The 20,080-nt window shown below is 40.4% G+C and overlaps 1 protein-coding gene across 1 annotated transcript in view; it reads right to left on the bottom strand.

The window, feature by feature from the left end:
- The window catches only part of LAMA4 (laminin subunit alpha 4), a 99,372-nt gene that overhangs the window by 45,762 nt on the left and 33,530 nt on the right, over positions 1–20,080 (bottom strand). The window contains exons 4-11 of the mRNA XM_014879265.2: positions 17,194–17,274; positions 12,268–12,482; positions 8,305–8,400; positions 6,293–6,444; positions 6,039–6,149; positions 3,489–3,600; positions 1,357–1,524; positions 415–608 (exon numbers count right to left, since the gene is read on the bottom strand). Of these exons, the coding sequence (XP_014734751.2) occupies positions 415–608; positions 1,357–1,524; positions 3,489–3,600; positions 6,039–6,149; positions 6,293–6,444; positions 8,305–8,400; positions 12,268–12,482; positions 17,194–17,274 (1,129 nt within the window). The remainder of the gene's footprint in view (positions 1–414; positions 609–1,356; positions 1,525–3,488; positions 3,601–6,038; positions 6,150–6,292; positions 6,445–8,304; positions 8,401–12,267; positions 12,483–17,193; positions 17,275–20,080) is intronic.

Here is a 20,080-nt window from a genome sequence, read left to right as displayed (position 1 = left end):
TAGTTTTGTGAACATGAGGCCTCCCACATTATAAATCAGGACATAATTGGATGAAATAATCCCACCACAGTATTTATAGCAGCTGTGCCACATGAAATTTGAAGTTTCTTGGGTTGTACTGTAACATGCCTCTCTAGTCTAGGCATAAGCATCCATCTCTTCCTTGGTCTGAGGAGGCATGACATGCCAAAAGTTGTCATTTATTGTCACTCCACAAATAGATAATAATACCTTGCACTTCCACAAGTTGTTTCTTAGAACACAAGAGTCAAACTCATCCTGCTGAATGGTCCAAGAAATTCTTTTTTGGTGTGGTGATTCCTGAATCTAAATTGTGTGCAATCTCCTGTTTTAAGCAATGGCAGAGACGGAGTGTTCACAGTCAACACTTATGATAAATGCAGTGCACAGTACCTCCTGCCTTTGGAGCCTGGCTGTGTTTTTCCTGTTTGTATCCTCTGTTTGTGTAACATAGTCAAGTGCCTCGCCTAATGCCTTCTCCAGGTCTGACAGCTTCACATCCTGCTCGCTGAGCTGCTCCAGCACATCAATTACCAGGGACCTGGTGTCATTGTACTTCTCGTGAAATGCTTCAATTTGCTGTAGCACTGGGAGAAAAATAAGAGGCCAATAAATCCAAAGCTTGGATATCTGACAAAACTTACCTATTCAGCAATTTCTGTTACTCAGGCAACAGTAAAACACATTTTGTAAAGCTCACTTGAGGGATCATATACCTATATTTTAATTTTCCCTCCTCTTTTTAGAAGGAAAGATGCCTCTCATTTTACTATTTCATTTTAATCCTATTAATTCCCCCCTCTGAAATATATTTTATTAAAAGAAATGAGGTCTGTCTTTCCCTGCTTTTCATATGTTTTTCATTGTTAAACCTAGGCAGCCTGTTCTGGAGAAGACAGTCCTTATGCCTCATGTTCTGACTCATGTTCACTAAGCTGTGAGAATTAGGCTGCCACTCTTTCCCATGCCAGCAGTTTTTCTCTCTCTGCTGCACTCACTGTCCCCATAGCAGAGCTGGCAGCAGGGAAGACATCCACATGAGCAATTCCAGCCCTGCCATGAACCTTCCTAAGCAGCTGCTGTTGAGGTGCTGCAGTGCACAGGCACACACAGACACACAGACCTTTTTCTCCCCATTCTGCCGTGAGGAGCATCAAGCACCAGCAGGGACTCGGGGCAGGAATTTGGGAGCAGCAGCATCTCCAGCACACCAGCTGGTGCTTGCCAAGTGCCTGCTGGCCCTCCCCAGGGGCTCTGCAGTGCGGCCAGAGCTGCCCAGTATCTGCCAGCTGAACATCAGCACACGGCTGAAAGGAAAGCTGATGCAAAACTCACACTCCTCTGCTGCATTTTCCTCCTCATCTGCACGTTGCCTCTGATTTGTGAAAGGCTTACGACGTTTGATCTCCTTCAGCATCTCCTCAGCCACACTCCGCTTCTGGGCAATTTCTTCAGGGCTCAGCTCTTGTTGAATTGCATAGTATTTTGACTTGCTGCTGATTTCTATGGGGGAAAGGGAACAGATGGTCGATTCAGTATGACTACAGAGAAATAAATACCGTGGACTACTTTTACTTTTGTGAATTGTGATGATACTGATGGCAAAATAAATTTTTAATTATCTTCAGCTCCATAGTAGGTAATTATTATGTTTAATCCAGTCTTAAAATTAAACCTATAGATAAATCACACTTTCTGTCATATGTGAAGATCTCATCAGAAGAGGATGGGATTAAATAGATGTGGGTTGTGTGCATTATTTGGCTTGACATTTCTTATAGGCTGGGATAATAATTTTATTTTGGATTCTGTGGCATGTAGCAGGCTGGGGTCTTTCATCTAGGATAATGGTTTTTAAGTACTGCTGTTTATAAAATAATAGCAATGCTAAGGAGACTGAAGTAACCTCGTTTTCCATCTGCAGAAGTTTGAGGCACCCTAAGGAGGTAACATATGGCTTCTGGCCTGATACTGCCTAGCTGGTTTGGAGATAGATACTATTTCAAGGTTTTGGTCTCAGTTCATAAAACATTGTTATACCCCTGCAGCTGAAATTGAGTTTACCCATTCCCAGAGTAATCATTACAAAGTTAACTCACTTCTCACTCCCTGGCCTAGAATACCAACCACCTCTTCTTTTACGCCCTGTGATGTGTGTGCCTTTGGCTAGCGCTTGTCACTCGCTTTGTGGATAACCAAAGCTGGCAAAACCAGCACTATCCTTCCGGAAGATTTATTATACGAAATAGGTGTGTAATTGTAGCACCACTGATTCTTTGGCAGAGTGTCTGTATGCCTGTTCTTGCTGGGCCCTGAGTTCATTAGAGAAGCTTTAAAGGCTCATACTGAGCAGTAGCTGATGATGACCAGGGCTCCATGGATTTCCTTTTCCTTATGCTGGCACAAGTGTGGGTGCACACGGGTGATGCCTCTGTAGAAGAACAGTTTTGAGCATGGTGGAAATAATTTTCACCTACTTGTTTCCAACTGTTTTAATTCTATTCACATCCATGGACATTGTTTCTTCTATAATACATTAACGTGATTGTGCTATTGGTGTGTCAAATTAGATGCATATCTGCCTTTTGTGGTTCCTGTCCTGCTCCAAAACAATTGATGATACAAAAGGATGATCCACAAGAGGATGATTGTTAGTGACGTACAGCGAGGCTCATGCTGGAACTTTTACTCAATAATTGTAGAAATAAAATGTAATGGATGGCCAGACAATCAATGGTTTTTAGCATCAGAGGTGTAAAAAGACAGTACAAATATAACATACTATATTGTCTTAGCCTGCCTCTTTTGTGTGATAGGACATATTAACCATATTTCCTGAGAGAAAGTAATGGAACACCTGTGGAGGTAAGGATAAGCAAGGATGTAAGCACTCTTCCTTATACAAGTTGCCAGATGGCTTGTAATAAATGCCTATACAGACCTACTCAGGTCTATTAATCAGATATTTCCATTGGAAAAGGGCTGTTTAACCTCAACTACCAGTCAGCATTTCTATTCTGGTGCTATAGACAGTTTTTGCATATTGTTGGCTTTGCTGAACACTGGGGGAAGCCAGTGTGTTCTGCAGCAGGATGGAGGCTTTCATGTAATGGGTGTACAGAGGACAGGGGTGTTTTGGAGTACATTGATTTGTAGTTTCATTGCTTTCTGCAGGTACTGAAGAAGAGGATGCAATTGGTTTAATCTCATTTTTATATTTCAGGATGATAATGGTGTGTCATAGATATTCCAGATGAAGATGATTATCTCTGACTAGAAGACCTCTTTTAAGTGCAGTTGTGCTTGAGAAGATATTCACTGTTGCCATAAATTACATACTGTCCCATATATCAAAATATTTTCCTTTGATATGTAGGACAGTAAAAATTCTTGATGATCCATTATTATATGAAGGTTTCCTTAATACATTCTTGACACTGAGATGAACCAGAAATGAATCTATTTACCTTCAATGTTATCTCTGATATTATTCAGCTGCTGCACAAGCTGAGAAGCACGGTTGTTGATCTCCATGGTTTCCTTCTGTACCAGTCGGCCTTTGCTAGATGCTTCATTTCCCTATGAATAAACCATAAGAGGTAAACATTAGATTTCTTTTCAGATGTGAGGATGAGCACTATAAACACACATTTTGCTTTTTCCTGGTGAGCATGTGGAAATGTTTTTTATCATATAAAGTATTTAAAGGTGTTCAAAGTGAAGATCTGTCGTGTCAGTGTTTTCAGAATTGCAGAGTGAGAGATTAAAACCTATCCCATATTTATCCATCATTTGCTGCAATGAAATGTTAATAAATTATGTACAGTTGCAAAACTCTATCTGCTGAGTCTCCTAGGCATTCAGTAGGGCTGGCTAGTTTTGCTCAGTATAGCATTTCCTGAGTAAGCAAATAGAATGAAGAAAAAAGTGTCAAGCTCCCAATTTTTTTAGATCTGTGTCTCCCTCAAGTGAGGTCCCCAGCTCTGCAACTTGTTAAAAATTAAGAAAAAGCCCGAGGACTGAAAATGCTCTGAAGAGCACAGACGTTGTCCTATACTGCATTGTGTTGGGGGCTGCACTGTGCATTGTGTTCCCTTGCTTAGGGTTTGTGGAGGTCCCAGGTGGCATTTGAAGGCAGGGCCAGGGTGGGCAGCACCACTGAAAGGGATGGGCATAATGATAAAACAAGATGTAAGGGTTATGAGACTGATAAAACAAGTGTGAGGGTTAGTAGAAATGTTTCTGGTTCCCATCTTCCAAATATTCAGGATCAAGCTATGTGCTGTTTTACTCAAAACTCATCCCATGAAGACTTTGGGAGTTACAGGTAATTGCAGGAGTTATATTTAGCAGGAAGTTTTGCCTACAGTTGGTCCATTCACCTTGCCTTTGTTGTTTAGATCAGAATCTGCAGAACCCCTGAGATGTGGGGACATGCACATAAAATGCTCTGAATAGAAAATGCTGTGTCTCTGCAAAACCCACTCAAGGCCCTAGCACCCATTTTCCATAAATGTACCCTGAAATAGCAAAGAGCTCAACATATTCAGATTTACTATTGTGGTCTTCCACTATGAGATTCTGGGGTAATTATTTCCCTGCCTTACAAGCAATCCTAAGTGTTGATGTGAAACTAGCATTAGAAGTAACCAGGGTGAAAAGACCAGAGGAAACTCTGAATTTATTTGTTCAGGGGCAGTAAAATTGAGGAATGAGGAAAGAAATCCCCAGACAGTACTTCAAACGAAATGTTATTATCAAACTCACTAAATATTCATAGAAAACGTAATGCCTTAATCACTCTGCCCACCAGCTACAGAGAGGTGGTGAACACTGAGCTGTGTGAGCGCTGACAGATATTCACAGGTACAGAGCTATGAGTGTGAGTTGATTTAATCAAAGCTCTCTTGAAAACAGGCATAGTCTGTATAAATCTTACACGCCCTTTCTGCTAAGTAAGTGTTGATTAAAAACACACAAACCTAAATTTTCTCTTCCACTTTCCTTTTTTTTTTCCTTTCCTTTTTTGTTGCTTTTTTGACCCCTACTTGATCCTATATTTGAGTTTTAGTTTAAGGTATAATTTTAATTTGTCTTGTGAAAGAATTGATAAAGTGAATATAAGGCACTTTGTAATAAGCATGAAATATAATCTAGCTCTATGGCAACTGTGGCTATCTTTGATAATAACATAGAGTGATGTATTTTACTAATATATATATATTATAGCATCATAAAGATGATTAATATTATCTTTTTAAAATAGAGGATAAGCAATTTTGAACCTTATTTCTTCTCTTAATTTATATCCTAACAGTATTTTTCCAGGATGCAATGAAAGTGATGTGGGAGATAAGATCTGATAACCTTAATTTTATAGCCTGGCAGCTGGATGTGGATGCAACATTTATGATTATAATTGTATTTAAAATATCTTGAGTGCTGATCAAGGTCCCATCTCAGTGGACACATGAAAAACCTTTTCAACTGACAGTTTTGAAATACATTTTCAAATGTCTAATCAGGATTAATTTAATTTTAAGAGAGCATGTAAAATAGCTATAGTACAAATGCTCCCAAAGTCAATCTGCATTAGTTTAGTGTTGGTTACTTCACTTAATTAGAAATCAAAACGTGAATTAGAGAGGCAATGTGTCTGTCTCAGATCAAACACATTGTGTAGGTGGGAACTCAGATCCTGAGGGGAAGATTTGTTTGGTGAACCTTAAGTGTCAGACTAGATATTGAGAAATGTTTTTTTATGAAGAGGGGTCAAACACTGGAATAGGTTTCCTAGAGAGATGGTTGATGCCCCACGTCTGTCAGGGTTTAAGAGGCATTTGAACAATGCCCTTAATAACACACTTTAATTTTTGTTATATTGCTCAGACAGTTGGACCAGATGATCATTTTAGGTCCCTTCCAGTTGGGACTATTCTATACTCACCTCTTACGCCAACAGGTGAATATGACAAAGTGTAAACCCTCAGAGCTTTGGCAGAAGGCTGAAAACAAACCTGTTCATCAAGTGTTTCTGCTTCTCTGAGGAGATCATTCATCTCATCTGCAGCATCATCAACCTGGATGGTCCAAAGCACAGCATGATTCTTTTTTTTGGACATTGCCTCCTGTGTGTGGGAAAAAACCAGTCAGTGCATCTGAAAACAAGCTCCTTCTCTAGTGAGGGCAGGGATTGAAATTCACAGGAATGGAATGGAAATTCAAAGATTCAAACTGCATGAAAAACCTGAAATATCATCAATGTTTGTACCTGGAGATGAGTGGTAGTGAGGTTCAGCTCATTCAAACGCCTTTGAGCTGCAACACCTGTAGAAATGCTCAGTAAAGTGGATTTGCTTTCATCGATAGTCAGAACTGACAATCGGATGTCATCTGTCAAATCCCAAATACATTTATCGCAGCCTGATGAGAAAATAAAACAGCATAATTTTTCTCTAGTGTTTGTGTCAGTTAACAGCAAATATCTTAAATTTATGCAATAGTGCTCTTGACCCATGGTGTTCACTCTCTTTGTCACTGATGCTTCCTGGTGGATACCCATTTTTCTTTCACTTTCATCCTCCCACTTCCAAGGTCCCCACAGTACAGTTATGACATTTGCAGCTGAGCAGCACCAGATGGGACTGCTCAAAGAGGCTGACACAGGGATTCTGTAATCAGTTGGGAGAGAGGGAGAAGTATTTCCTGGCTATTCCCTAGGCTCTACATGTTTGTGGCCTGAAGAACAACAGATGAAGGTCAAAAAGAAAACAACAACCCAAACCAACTGCATTTTGTCAGAACCTCAAACTTGATATTTAAAATTTAGTGGTATGAGAAATAAGGATGTCCAGCACATGGGCTCTTGGCCATCTACTTGGTTATGAAGGCAACTTCTAAAAACATTTTTAAAAACACAGTTATAATGTGTTTGGAAAGTGCTTGTGCAGAACTATATGCTTGTTCCTGCTGGATGATTGCAATGCCACCTTGTTTATAGTGACACTGGTGCCAACACTAAGTGCAAGAGGTTTAGGTGAATGTGGAACACAGATTCCTACAGACATTTTTTCTTGATTTCTTAGCATGTTCAGAATGTTTTCCTTCTGTTTGCTCTTCAGACACATGACCTTTCTTCTTGGGAGTTGGTTCAGGAAGCCATGTGTGCTACACGCTCTGCATTATAAGCAGGTATAAATACACTAACATTTAAAAAATACCTGTGGTCACCAATAGCTACAACATAGTACTGGTAGAAATTGGCCATCCTATCATTAGAGTATGGGAGATAGTGGGAAAGGGACTGACTGATGGATGTATGCCAAGTTGTCAACAACAGCAATCTATATTATATGCTGTACTGGCTTTGACTGGGATAATTTTCTGCACAGTTAATTTCAGTGGCTAGTATGGGCCCATGCTTGGATTTGTGCTGAACACAGGGTTGATAATGTAGAGATGTTTTTGTTGTTCCTGGGCAGGGCTTACACAGAGCCAAGGCCCTTTCTGCTTTTTGTACTGCCATGCTGGTGATGGGACAAGGGGTGTGCTGGAAGCTGGGAGGAGACACAGCTGGGACAGGTGATCCCAGATGACCAAAGGGATATTCCAGATAATGTGACATCATGCTCAGTAAATACAGTGGGGGGAAGAAGGAATAAGGGGAGGATGTTTGGAGTGATGCCATTTGTCTTCCCAAGTAAATATTACGCATGGTGGGGTCCTGCTCTCTTAGAGATGGCTGAAAGGGAAGCAGTGAATGAATTAATTGTTTTGCTTTGTTTGCAAAAGTGTGTGTGGCTTGTGTGTGCACAAGTTTTCTGGCTTTTACCCTTCTGATTTCCTCCCTGTTCCTGCTGGAGTGAGTGGCTGTGTTGTTGATGGGGCCAAACCAAAACTCGAAAACCATAAATTTTATGCAAGATGTCACAGGTAAAGTTGTGAGGACAGTTTTTAGGGGCAGAATATTATTTTTTAGGCAGTGTGTCTCAAGGTCTACAGAAGTGGCTTTGGTGATACTCCCCTACTGCTCTGCAGTTTGGACCTGAATGTGCAGTTTATATCACAGAGTTGGAAATATGCCTGTACTCAGACAAGTGTGTGAGAACATGCTGAAGTAGTCCATCAGCAGGGCACTGTGTATATTCACACACTTAAGTGCCTTGTGGGACCACCATTAAAATCCTGAGCCCACTGGAGTACCAAGCTCTTAAGTTAGTATTTGTACACTTCTAAATATAAGAGCAATATTAATTATCGGTGCTATTATGATCATGTTCTTACTGATGGTCGGGCAGTCTGTGTCAGTAGAAGCTTCAGGACTGTCTGCAAGGCATTCTCCAGTCTGGCTGTCACACATTCTCCCTCCACAGTTACATGCTGGGGGAAAAAGAAAGGACTTTTGAAAGAAGAATCCTCAAAATGTAAAACTCCCCATCCCAAGACTAGTGAAATTATTATATTTAGGATTGTGTGTGGATATTCAAACCAATATCAAGGACTTCTTGGACTGATTTTCCTTTCAGTACTTGGAAGAGTTGTTTCTTGCACTGGCCAAATTTGAACAAATGAAATACGAAGTTGAAAGCAGAATGAGAACACCTCTGCTGAAATTACTTGTTCAAAGGCTGGTCACAAGTAGAGTCAATGAGGCCAGCGTTGCCCAGAAGGGCCATTGTACATCAATGTCTAGAGAGGCTGACATTTAGGAGATGTATTAAGAAACGCAGGGCAACTGAAGTTAATTATTAGTTACAAATCTCTCCACAGCCCTGTGGAATTTATCAGCACTCTGTCAGGCTGTCACTAAAAAGGCTTCAGCTATCAGGGATTGATAGTGGACTCCAGTTACACTGTTAGCTTGAACATATCAAAAAGTAAATATCTCCCACCACTTACAATGAAGAACAAATGACGTTTTATATTTTTTCAAACTTGAGAAAGCAACATTTTTATTGCCAGCATAAGTGGCTTTTTAAAAAGTCCAATTTCTAATCCAACATCTCTAAACCTCTTTCAAGGTTTAATTGACCTTTTAAAATACATTATTTTAAAGATGAAAATATTCTTGGAACACTTTGATACAATAACAAAATCTCAAGCAGAACATAATAACAGCAGCAATCTATCTGGAATTTATTTTGGTCCTGTGACTCATAGTTTCAGCAGAACCTCATATAACAAAATATTTTACTGACTTTTTATTGCAGTTAATTAATCCCATTAATTGTTATCTGTGAATTGCTCTTGTATTTACATTTCCCATTGCACATTCAAAGATTTGTCAAGAAAATATGTGAAACAACTTCAAAGACAACATCATGCACTAACGTCAGAATAATGTTGTGTAAGTGGACCAGTGTTAGTAGAACTAACACTGTTTTTAGGAGAGTAGAACTAATAATTTTTAACTAATGTAAGAACAGAAATTGGTTATGGATTCTCTGATGCAGTCAGCATTTTGACCATATCGCAATCTGTGCCTTGCAGCTTTTGGGTCTATGATTACTTTTAATTTGTTATTTCTTTTTTTAAGAAGTGAAAGAAAAGTATCAGTTGAAAGTAGATATTTCTCTTTACCTATATCATGGGGACTAGGCTATCACCAGGTAGCAAAATTAAAGTTAAAAGGTTAAAATTTCGATCAGATTGGTGCTCAAGAAAGTAAAATTGTCTTCATGCTTAAATGAATGCCTGTGAGTCTGCTACACAAAATCTTAGGGCAAATTAATTCCAAAAGCAGTCTGGACCACTTTTCAACTACTGGTTTAAGAGGTACCTCATTTTTAGTAGAGAATTAAGACTTTCAATGACATCATGGTTTGCTGGTAGGGAAAGCTTCTAAACTCACCTTCATTTCTGAGGGGCACTTGTGGAGAGCTTTGAAGTATGGCTAAAGGATATGTGGTTAAAAAAAAACAAACTTAAAAGCAGCTGAAAACTACTGTTCACAGCTACCCAGGTTTTGTCTTCTGCTCGAAAGAATAAAAAGATGATTTTAGATTGATAGACCTATTTGTTCATTTAGTTCTCTTGCCTTTTTGTTTTATATACCCTTTGAGATGCTCGATGGAAACCATGTATGCAGACTGTCTTGATTCTTACAATAGTTTTGTTTCTCTATTTTTAGCTTAAAGAAGACATTTGACTTATTTCAGAATCAATTCTAAGCAATAGCTCCTAATTGTCCCACAAAGCCAAACAAAGGATAAGCTTTCCCTGTAAACTACAAAAGTAGTTTGAATATCATGGGTGTATTAATGTACTGCAATCTGCACAGTACTGTCAAGTACATTGTGGTGCTCAGCAGAAATGAAGATGAGATGGGGAGTGTGTAATTCTCTGAAACATAATACTGTAAGATCAGGATTTGCTAGAGTGAACTTCAAGATTAAATGCACTTCTGAAAAGAGAAAAGCTGAAGCTCTCACAACGTATTCAAGTGCCCAAGTATTTTTTATTTTTAGCAAAGGTGAAAGACTGCAAGGAAATCTGCTAACTAAGAGAATTACTACACTGGTTTGAAGTCTGTGTGAACAGCCTGTGCACAGAGAACTCCTTGTACCTCCTTAAGGGTGCAAACAAAAAAAACTGTATGGAGGTGATGAAAGTCTGATTTGAGTTTCAAAACTGTGTGTTCAGAGATGCCTTCCAAAATCACTCACTGCATGACCTACTCAGACACTTGGAATGCCCTGCAACTCTCAGACTTCTGGCAAAGTTCCTCTCAGGTGCTTGAAGCTTTTGGCCATGGGCAGGGCATGATTGCTGAGGTTTGCAGAGTTGAAGTGCTGGGTATGTTCGTCCTGCCTTGTGGAATTCAGGACCCACAGACTGGATCCTATTACTCCTTCCTGGACAACTGCAGTTAAGTCATCTCAGGTGAAGTGAATTAGGCAGTGAAGTTTATAAACAAGATTTTCTTTTGCCGTCTCAAAATCATAGACATGCTGAATTTCATGAACATTTTGGCTACCTAAATCTAGGCAGAAGGTGAGTTTTGGGGCATGCTGTTCCCCACAGCTGATGTCTTTTTAGCTGGTTGAGATATATGGCTTTGTCTTTTGGGATCATTGTGCATGAGCACTGTCTCCTCCTGTTCAGCATAAATGGAATTCAACCACGTTGCTTTGCGATGTGAGTTACATCCTGGAGATGGACACTCAAATTCTAGCTGTCATTGGAATATAAAACCAGAAAGGACCAGTAGTGGCATCATGGCATCATATGTGGTCCCCTACAAGTGAAGATAGCAGCACAAAGGGCATTTGATTACACAGCATCCTCACAGCCTCCATCCTGTGTGTCCCAAAACACTTTATAATAAGAAAGTAAAAACCAAAGTCCAAGTACACAGCGAGTTGCAAGAAGGATCAAGACATTGTCAAATCCCTGAGGCCTGTAGCTTTGTGCCTGGAGGCCCTGGAGCACTTTTGAGGTCCAGGTTGAGTGGGTGCTTCAACTGTCTTACATTCGAGTCAGGCTGAGGTAGGAATAATCTGTCTCCCTCCTTTGTATTCTGGTCCTTGAGGGACCCCTGCCAAAGAGTTTGGGAGGGAGCCCCAAGGTCCTTGCTCTGAGCACTTGCATTTTACCTTTAGCAGTGGCTGTTCCTAAGTGCTTTGAAAGAGGATGTAAACTTCTCTTCCAGAGCAAAGCAAGGATAAAAGGTATGAGGTCAAAACCCTATTTGGATTGAACTCAGAGTAAATTAGGACAATATTAGAGGAGACAAAACTTTGCAACCCCTTCTGTGCAGGTATGTTCTGTTGAGGCACTCTGGGTAGCACTTTACCAGAGCCTGAAAGTACAGTCACCTCTTGTGTGAAAATACAACCAGCAAGATTACACAGACTCATAGGAAATGCAGAATATATCACCAATATATGGAAAATAGCAGAAAGTGAGTGAGTATTGGGTCAGCACAGGAAGGATGGTCCTGTTGCCAAAAAAAATACTTTCAAGTCTTTCAAGTCAGGCACCATCAGCCTGAGTGATCATGGTGTGGACAAGCACAAAGGTGAGGACTTTGCCCGAAGAACTCTTAGAAAACCTTATTTAAAAAAAGATTAAGGAGAACACAACAGTGCCTCCATTAAACCTGCCCAGGCACTAGAGATGTTGGAGTGTGGGGTCTGAGCCTTGCTCATGGGAGATGGAAAGAGATATTCCTCTGGCACTGGGGTGAGTCAACTAAACAGGCATCAAAATTATCCCATCACCTGCTTCCCAAACTACAGACAGTACCTGTGCAGTTTTTAGCAAATCTGGCATCCCCATAGTAGCCCGGAGCACATCGTTCGCACTTGAAGCCGCTGGTGTGGTGCAGGCAGTTGCGGCACTGGCCGGTCACTTCATCACAGTCTTCAAAAATCAGATTTGGGTCTGAGTTGCCATTGCAGTCACATTTTTTACAAGTGCTTCCAATTAGCAAAGGGTTCCCATAGTAACCAGGGGCGCACCTGAAAGGAAGAGCAGCACTGGCAATGATGAACAGTGACATTCCTACCTGTGACACCTTTTTTTCTCTGACCTTATTTATGTTACCAGGAATTGATCACTATCTGCAGCTTCCAAGGGACAGAGACGTAATTAGGAGCTTTACTCCTACAGAGGCTATTTTGTGCTCTAATCTCAATCTGTACTGTTATGTATTTTCCCCTTCCTGAACACCCCTAGTATCTCATGCATAACAGTCTGCATTAATTTATTTTTTGTGTGTGTCTTTAGCAGCGAAGTTATTTGCTCCCTATTGTTTGGAAATCTGTGACAGAATTACTTTGGCAGCAAGGCAGCTCTACAGTGTTTGTTTTGGTCTCTTTCAGCTCTGTATCTCACCAACTATATTGTGTTATATAGGAAACTGGGATAGGAAACTGCATTTCAGGATTCTGAAACTCAGAGGAAGTTCAGACCTTATTTCTATCATAAATGTACATAAAAAGTACTGACAAGGAAAGGTTTATAGAAATACTTCTATGGTGAGGTATTGGGGCAGTTTCTGTTTTTTTCAAAACAGAGTAGGCCCCGAACCAGACTCTGTTTTTCAGATCAGTTATCCTGTTGGATGAGGGTAAAAGGCTGAGAGCAGTGACCAGGAAGGGAGGATTCCTCTCTTCCTTTGCACAGGGAGAGAGGGAGGTGGGTACCAGGCACCCCAGAGAAGGCCTGAAATAGGTCCAAATTTCTTATCATATCTTGTCATGTTTGGGAAGCATTTCAGTTGAGAAATTTCTACACCTTAAAATGAGAGATATGTTGATATTATGGTGTTTTTTCAGAGTAAGACACACCATAGCATTCCTGGATGATCAGTGGCCCTAAGCAAAGTAAGTAGAAATAGATTTGGTTATTTGGAAAGAAGGTGTCTCAGTTAAAGATGTTTGCTGATATCAGGGAATACGCTTAATCCTACAAGCAAGGGGAGTTTTTGCAATACAGTCATTGACACAAGGAGAACTAGTACTGGGGTAGGCATGGTGCTCTACTGAGAGTGAATCCTTGAGCAAGGGATTCTCTGGGGGACTGGAATATCAAGCAGTGTCTGGTGGACTGGAAGGATCATCTGGAAGACCAGGGACAATCCACACTGTTAACGGTGTCACCACGTGGTGACAAGAGGCCCATGATCATGAGCCTCTGGAGCTCAGAGATTAGGGACTCATACCCCAAAACTGGAAATGAAGAATTCCTGCTAAGAGGAGAATAACTGACTGGTGTAACAATTGCGGGCTGATGGAAGTGGAGGATTTAATAGTTGCTGCAATGATTTAGGTAAGGAGTATTTATTGTAGTTCATCCTGTTTTATCACCATGTTGTCCTTGTCTCTCATCCAAAGTCCTGTTTAAGATGCTGTTTTTTCTGTCTGCTGTTGGTAAGCAGGGAGGGTAAGCACTTCAGGCAGTTCAGATTAATTTTCCCAGATTCTGGCTGGGTACTTAAAACAAGATCTGTTATCTTCTATCTGAACACAGCCAAATTCAGGTTCTGCCATGTCTGAACCATGAAAATGTGGGAGATCTGATAAAAGCTTTGAGTTTTGATCTGTTCCTATATTTTCTGGGTGTGTTTTGTTTTTGTTTAATTTTTTTTTTAATAAAGAGAATTATTTCCTCAACACTGCTTTGTTCATGTTCCAGTCCTGAATCCTCACAGTAGAAACACATAAAATTTTAAGAATCTTAATATAAACCACTTGGCTGCCTCAAATACTGCCTTTGTCAGTGACAAAGGCTCCTTCTGTCTCTTTGCAGCAATGCCAGAATCTTTGGTGCAGATTTTATCATTTGGGTAACCCAGATGTAAAGAATTAAAGCGTGGCCGGGAGTTCTGTGCACCCCGTGAAGAACTGTGGATGCAACACTGAGTGCAGAGTGTCATTTATGATTATGATTTGGTTGACTCATTCCCCATTCCCATGGGAGTTAGAGCAGGCAGTGATGGATAAAGCTGCTAGTCAATCATGCCAGAAGTCTTGCTATGATTTTCTAAGATTTCAGTTTTTTGTCTTTCTGTGGTTAAGTATTTTCCAAGTGATCATCTGTCTAATGTGGCCACCAGGTTCACAGAGGCCAATGAGTAGGGTTGGGGCCAGACCAGCCTTTTGTTCACTGCTGCCCACATCTACCAACAGCAGTGTGTTATCCCCACCAGCCTGCAATGCCTGCCCTCTCGTCAGGACAAGGCCATTTCCCCCCCTTCTTTTCTGAAATAAACTATTCAGTTCACTTGCCAGGAATGTAAAGGACATTTCCTCACATCCCCACAGATATATTTTACAAGTGTTGCTTTTTTATGACCACCTGAGGCACCAGAACAAGTTGCACCAGAGAAGTTGTGGATGCCCCATTCCTGGAAGTGTTCAAGGCCAGGCTGGATGGAACAACCTGATCTATGGAAGGTGTCCCTGCCCATGGCAGGGCGGTGGAACCAGGTAACCTTTAAGGTCCCTTCCAACCTGAACTCTTCTATGACTCTCTGACCCACTTTTATTAGCCATAGCTTCTCATCTGGAGCAGTGGCTTAAAGCAAAAAGAAACTTTCAGAGTTGAAAGTAAATGTGTTACCTTCGCTCTCCCCTTCCATTTGCCACTCAGTATATCTCATAGTGCTGAGGCATTTAACCTCTTTTGAATTGTGGGTAGAATGTGAGAAGAGCAGAGGCCACTGACTAGAAACATACTGCTCCATCTCTGCACTTTATGGCCTGAAAAAGTTAAGAGGCCTGCAGTAGGTGTCTTTTCCTAGATTGTATCAATAAATGACCCTTTTCTGCTCAAAAAAGAATATTTCCTCTCCCATAATAAAACGGCAAAGTTGTCTTTGTTTAATTTTGCAGCCATAGTTGCTTCCTGCAATCATCAGTGAGTAAGAAATTAACTTCCTCTTCTCTGGCAATGCCAAAATAATATTTTCCATCTATTTGCTTTGGACAGTAAGGTATAATCTGTTCAGTTGTTCTTTTTAACATTTGTGCATTAACAAAACTTGCATGTCATCAGTTACCACCCTGATGCTTTACTGCTGAAGTCCAGGAGAAAAATGATTAATTCCTAAATTTCAATTTGGGAAGCTGGTTTTCTCAGTTCCTAGCAAGGGCCTCTGTGAATTCACACCACCTTTTCCTGGCAGTGCCTAGCAGCAGTGTGTACCAAGTAGGGATTTGCTCTTTAGCAAGTGGGCAGGGGCAAGCAAAGCATCATCCAGCTTTGAAACACTTTTTGACGTTTCTGATACAAATGGGAGTAGGACCAGGAGCCCACCAGAAGGCAAGTCCAGTTTGTCACTGCTTGCACCTTACCCCAGCAATTAGCCAAGGTCTTAACCTTGATGATGACTAGGAGAGGTTGATTTCTTTCTGTAGCTTTTTCTGCACTCCTTTGCCTTCCTTGAGACAGATCCACTGTGTCAGGCTGGGTAGTGGCCATTAGAAAACAAAGCTATTTTCTGCTGTTTCTATGCTACTGCTACCCATTTCATAGGCTTTGTATTGCTTGGTAGTCTGAGTTGATATTTTAATAACCATTAATGACCTTTTAATTATCTGCATTATCCTTTGTGTTTAAACCTGACATTTTGAAAGAACAAAAGATTACAGCTGTGGGTCTGTAAACAAGGGTGGGTTTTTTATGTTTGCACCATCTGCTTTCACTGTTGCTGTCATAATTCTAGTGATGTGGAGGTAACAGATTGATATTTTTGCATCATCTGTAAGGAGAAAAGCCTTTACTCATTGTTCATCTTGCCTTTTCATTTTGATTTGTCTTTGCATCTTAAGCATCCCTTTTCTCCCTTCTCTGACAGTTACATTAAGTATCATTTGAATTCCAGGCTAGCCCGTTATTGACAGATGTCTAAAGACTTAAATACTTCAAGGGAAAACAAAAGGAGTTGTTCAGGAACTTATTGTCTGAGCCATCCTATATCCCTCAATCTTTGTGTTAGAGCTGTTTTAATTTATTGGCTGCTCAGGGAAAATTTCTGAATTATAATCAGGCCCCTGACATTCATTGAAACATCATCCATGTGTGTCCATAACCAGTAAGAGAGTCTCTTACAGCACAAGCTGTATAGTTCAGTTTATTTGTGTCCTTTTTTACTTAGGGACTATTTACTGGAAGTTGTTTATGGACATAAGAGAAAGTTGAAAAGCAACACTGACCTAAAACTGCTTGCTTGACTTACTTGAATTATGCCTGTGAAGTGCATTTAAAATGTAACTCAAAAAAGCTGCATCTGCTTTAAGAATTTGATTAGATAGTGGATTTTCTCCTTTGCTTTTGTAAAAGTTATTTGGTAGAAACCTGCCACATATTTTAGAGGGGTGAATTGCAAGAGGCATCGTTGTGGTGAATATTTTTCACTTCAGCTGCTGTTTCTGATTTGTATTTTGTATTTTTAAATTGCATTCCTTTTAGGAACATCACTACATGAAGGTACACAAAGTGCAAGAACTAGATCAAAATACAGTATATGTAAATGTCTGTATTATGCTGACACTTCTCAACAGCAAATTTTAGTGCTTTTTAGTAGGAACTGAATGGGATCATTTAACAGACACAATTCTACTTGTAAACAAGTGCATAAGACTTCTCCCCAGTATGGGAAGATTCCCTGAAAAAATTCTGGACTTCTGTATTGCTGAGCAGCAAGTCATCCTAAGAGTTTCTTACCTTTCACAGTTGGGTCCTGCGTAGTTTTCCTTGCAGACACAACGCACACTTCCACTTTTTCTGTAACAGGAGACTGCAAAGCTGGAATTTCATTAGGATGAATAGTTAGAATACCAGACAATGACAGACACTTAGGAATGCTTCTTTGCTACAGTATGGAAGTTTGTCAGTGTGAACTCTGGCTCTTGATTGTTCATTGCTGAATGGGTGTTAAGCTCTTTACATAATTTATATTATTACCCTTGTTTAGACTTTAAATTAGTTTAGGAAGCACTAATTGATGTATAGAACTATGGAGCTATATAAATACAGATGTATATGTACGAATGTTGTTGTCTTGCATTGAGTGCAGATCAGACATTTGCAGGTTTTGATACACACTTTAAATAAGGGACTTAAGATAAATGTGTATGTCATGTGGATCTAATTACTTCTTGTCTATTATCTCAAGGAGTAAAATATTGTTTGTGGAAGACGCTGCAGTGAGCACTTCAAGAACTGAGATTCTGGAACGGGTGCAGCAGTTTTCCTACACAAATCCTACAGTTTTTCTCAAATTCCAGTCTGGAAGTTCCTAGTGGTGAAAACTGACCTCAGTAATGCTGTCCTCATTCAGAGTAACTGAGTTTACAGAAACTGAGGCTGCTCTACCATCTTTCCAAGTAAGCTGGAAAGAGTCTGTGGCCTCTTCTGAGACCAACATGCTGAGTAGTGGTGCTGACTGCAGTAATGCTGAATAGAGTAATACATGCTTGGGCTGTAATTCTAGTGCTGTGATTCTAAATCACGGATTCCTTTGTTTTTTTATGTTTTCAGGATTTAACAAATGTTTAAATAAATATGGGACCCAATAAACAGCAGTAGCCAGATGTGGAAAGTGCAAATTTTAGATACATTTCAAACACAGTGATGGACATGGCTCAAATACATTTACAGGAAAAAAAGAGATTCAATCCTAAGATGTTTCCAGTTAGTTTGCAACATGTGTGAATGAATTTCTGCCAGCACTAGAATGCAACCAGAGTAGTGAGTGGCAGCAGTTTCCAACTGCAGGGCCATGGTTGCTAAAACACAGCTCCTCAGTCATACAGTGCTGGGCAGCTGTGGCTGGGCTGCATCCATTTCACACAGGACAAAAAACTCAGAGCAATGGGAAAGTGCCTGATCCATGCACTGCTTGTTCCAGGAACAAACAGCATTGAAAGGTGACGAGAATTCCTGCATAATTTCAGTTCCTGACAGCATTTCCCAACTAGTTCGACAATCAGAGACAAAAAATCTGTCTGGATCTCTGCTGTCTCAAAACATTTGATATAGCCAGAGAGAACATAAAATGAGATTCTTCTGACAGAATTTACAAATTAACTCTGTGTGGCTTTTACAAGAACATGTTGAGAAAGTCATAATAGTTTGGCTGGCTTCCTCTTCTTTAACAAAGTCTAATTCCTTCATGTAGTTGCAAAAACCACATTGTGGATCTAAGTTATGAAGTAAGACTGAAATCTTCCTCAAGTTTTATACTTTTTGTGAACTTTTAGGGGGAAAAAAAGCTTTATAATTCCCTTGGGTTTGAAAAGAAGTAACAGCTGCTGGGCTGTGGAGCAACATCCATCCTCCTTTTTTTGTTCCAAAGAGATGACATTACACTTCATATGTAATGTCCAAAAGTTACTCCAAAAGTTCCCAGGATAGAAGATACATGAAGATAGTCTGGTCAGAAAATCTAGAGACACTGCTGAATTCCTGGAAAAAATATCTATCTGCTGAGTCTGTCAGTTTACAGATTCAGTATTCTATTTCCAAAGTAAAACAGGGTACAAAACAACATCCTTTGGATGTTCTTTTTTTAAGCCATTTAATGCTTCTCTGCTTCTGGTAGAGTTATTATTTTGCCTTACTCTTTATATGTAGTAGGATTAATGAAGGAAAATTGAAAAAAACAACAAGTAAAGAACGTTTTTTTCTTTGAATTTAGTTAACATTTAGTAAAGCTTAATGTTGCTCAATTATTTTTTGCCTGTTCCTGCTCCAGCTGAAGACTATTTCTGTGGTCAGGTCTCTCTCATGCAAGAAGCTGAACAGGCAATTTCTGCACATTATTTAAATGGGGGTATGAAGCAACTTGGGATGGAATGTTCCTTAAATTATTACCTTCAGGACTTTTCTGAGGGAAAACCGAAGAAGAGAAGTGGATTTTTACTGATGTAATTTCAAAGGGAGAAATGTCGTAGAACATAGAATATTCAGAGATGAAGGGACCCCTGAGGCTCATCAAGTCCAAGCCATTTATTTCTGCTAATACCAAGGCATCTACATTCAGGTTTCTTGCAACATTAGTTCTCCCTTCCCAATCCCTGCTGCTGAGTTTTGGGTTTGGGGTTTCCTTCTCCCTAGTGGTCTGGAATAGAAGAGGCATAATGTCCCTAGCTAAGGAGCATGTTGAAACTGGGAATGCTCCTTGGCCTCTGCTTCCATCTCCCACAGCAGATGAAAGAGAAAAGCAGAGAAAAGCTGTAGCCCCAGTCCCTGCACTGAGCCCTGCTCAGTAGCCTGGTGGACCATCCAACTCCCAGCTCTCAGGGACCTCTGCAGAGCCTTTGGGCTGCTGCATGAGGCAGGGTCTGGGTGAATGCTGACCCAGTCATGCTGTGTCAAATTGGGCTGTAGGGAGCACAGACCAAACCTTGCCTGACTGACCTTGCTTGGTAGAGCCCAAGGCTCATTTGGTAGTGCCTCAGGCATTTGCAGCTCAGGTTGTGGCTCAGAGAACAACTTCTTACACCAAAGTGGCTGCTCTGTGCCCAAAAGGTTACAAAAAACACGTTACCAAGAAAAAAGCACCATTGTTGACGGTCGTATTTCTAATTTTTTAGGCATTACAGCTGCT

This window comes from Sturnus vulgaris, chromosome 3 (genome assembly GCF_052056855.1).
Source record: "Sturnus vulgaris isolate bStuVul1 chromosome 3, bStuVul1.hap1, whole genome shotgun sequence".
NCBI classification, from domain to species: domain Eukaryota; kingdom Metazoa; phylum Chordata; class Aves; order Passeriformes; family Sturnidae; genus Sturnus; species Sturnus vulgaris.
Note: the sequence above shows the minus strand (reverse complement) of the source record. Positions and strands in the feature narration are given on the sequence as shown.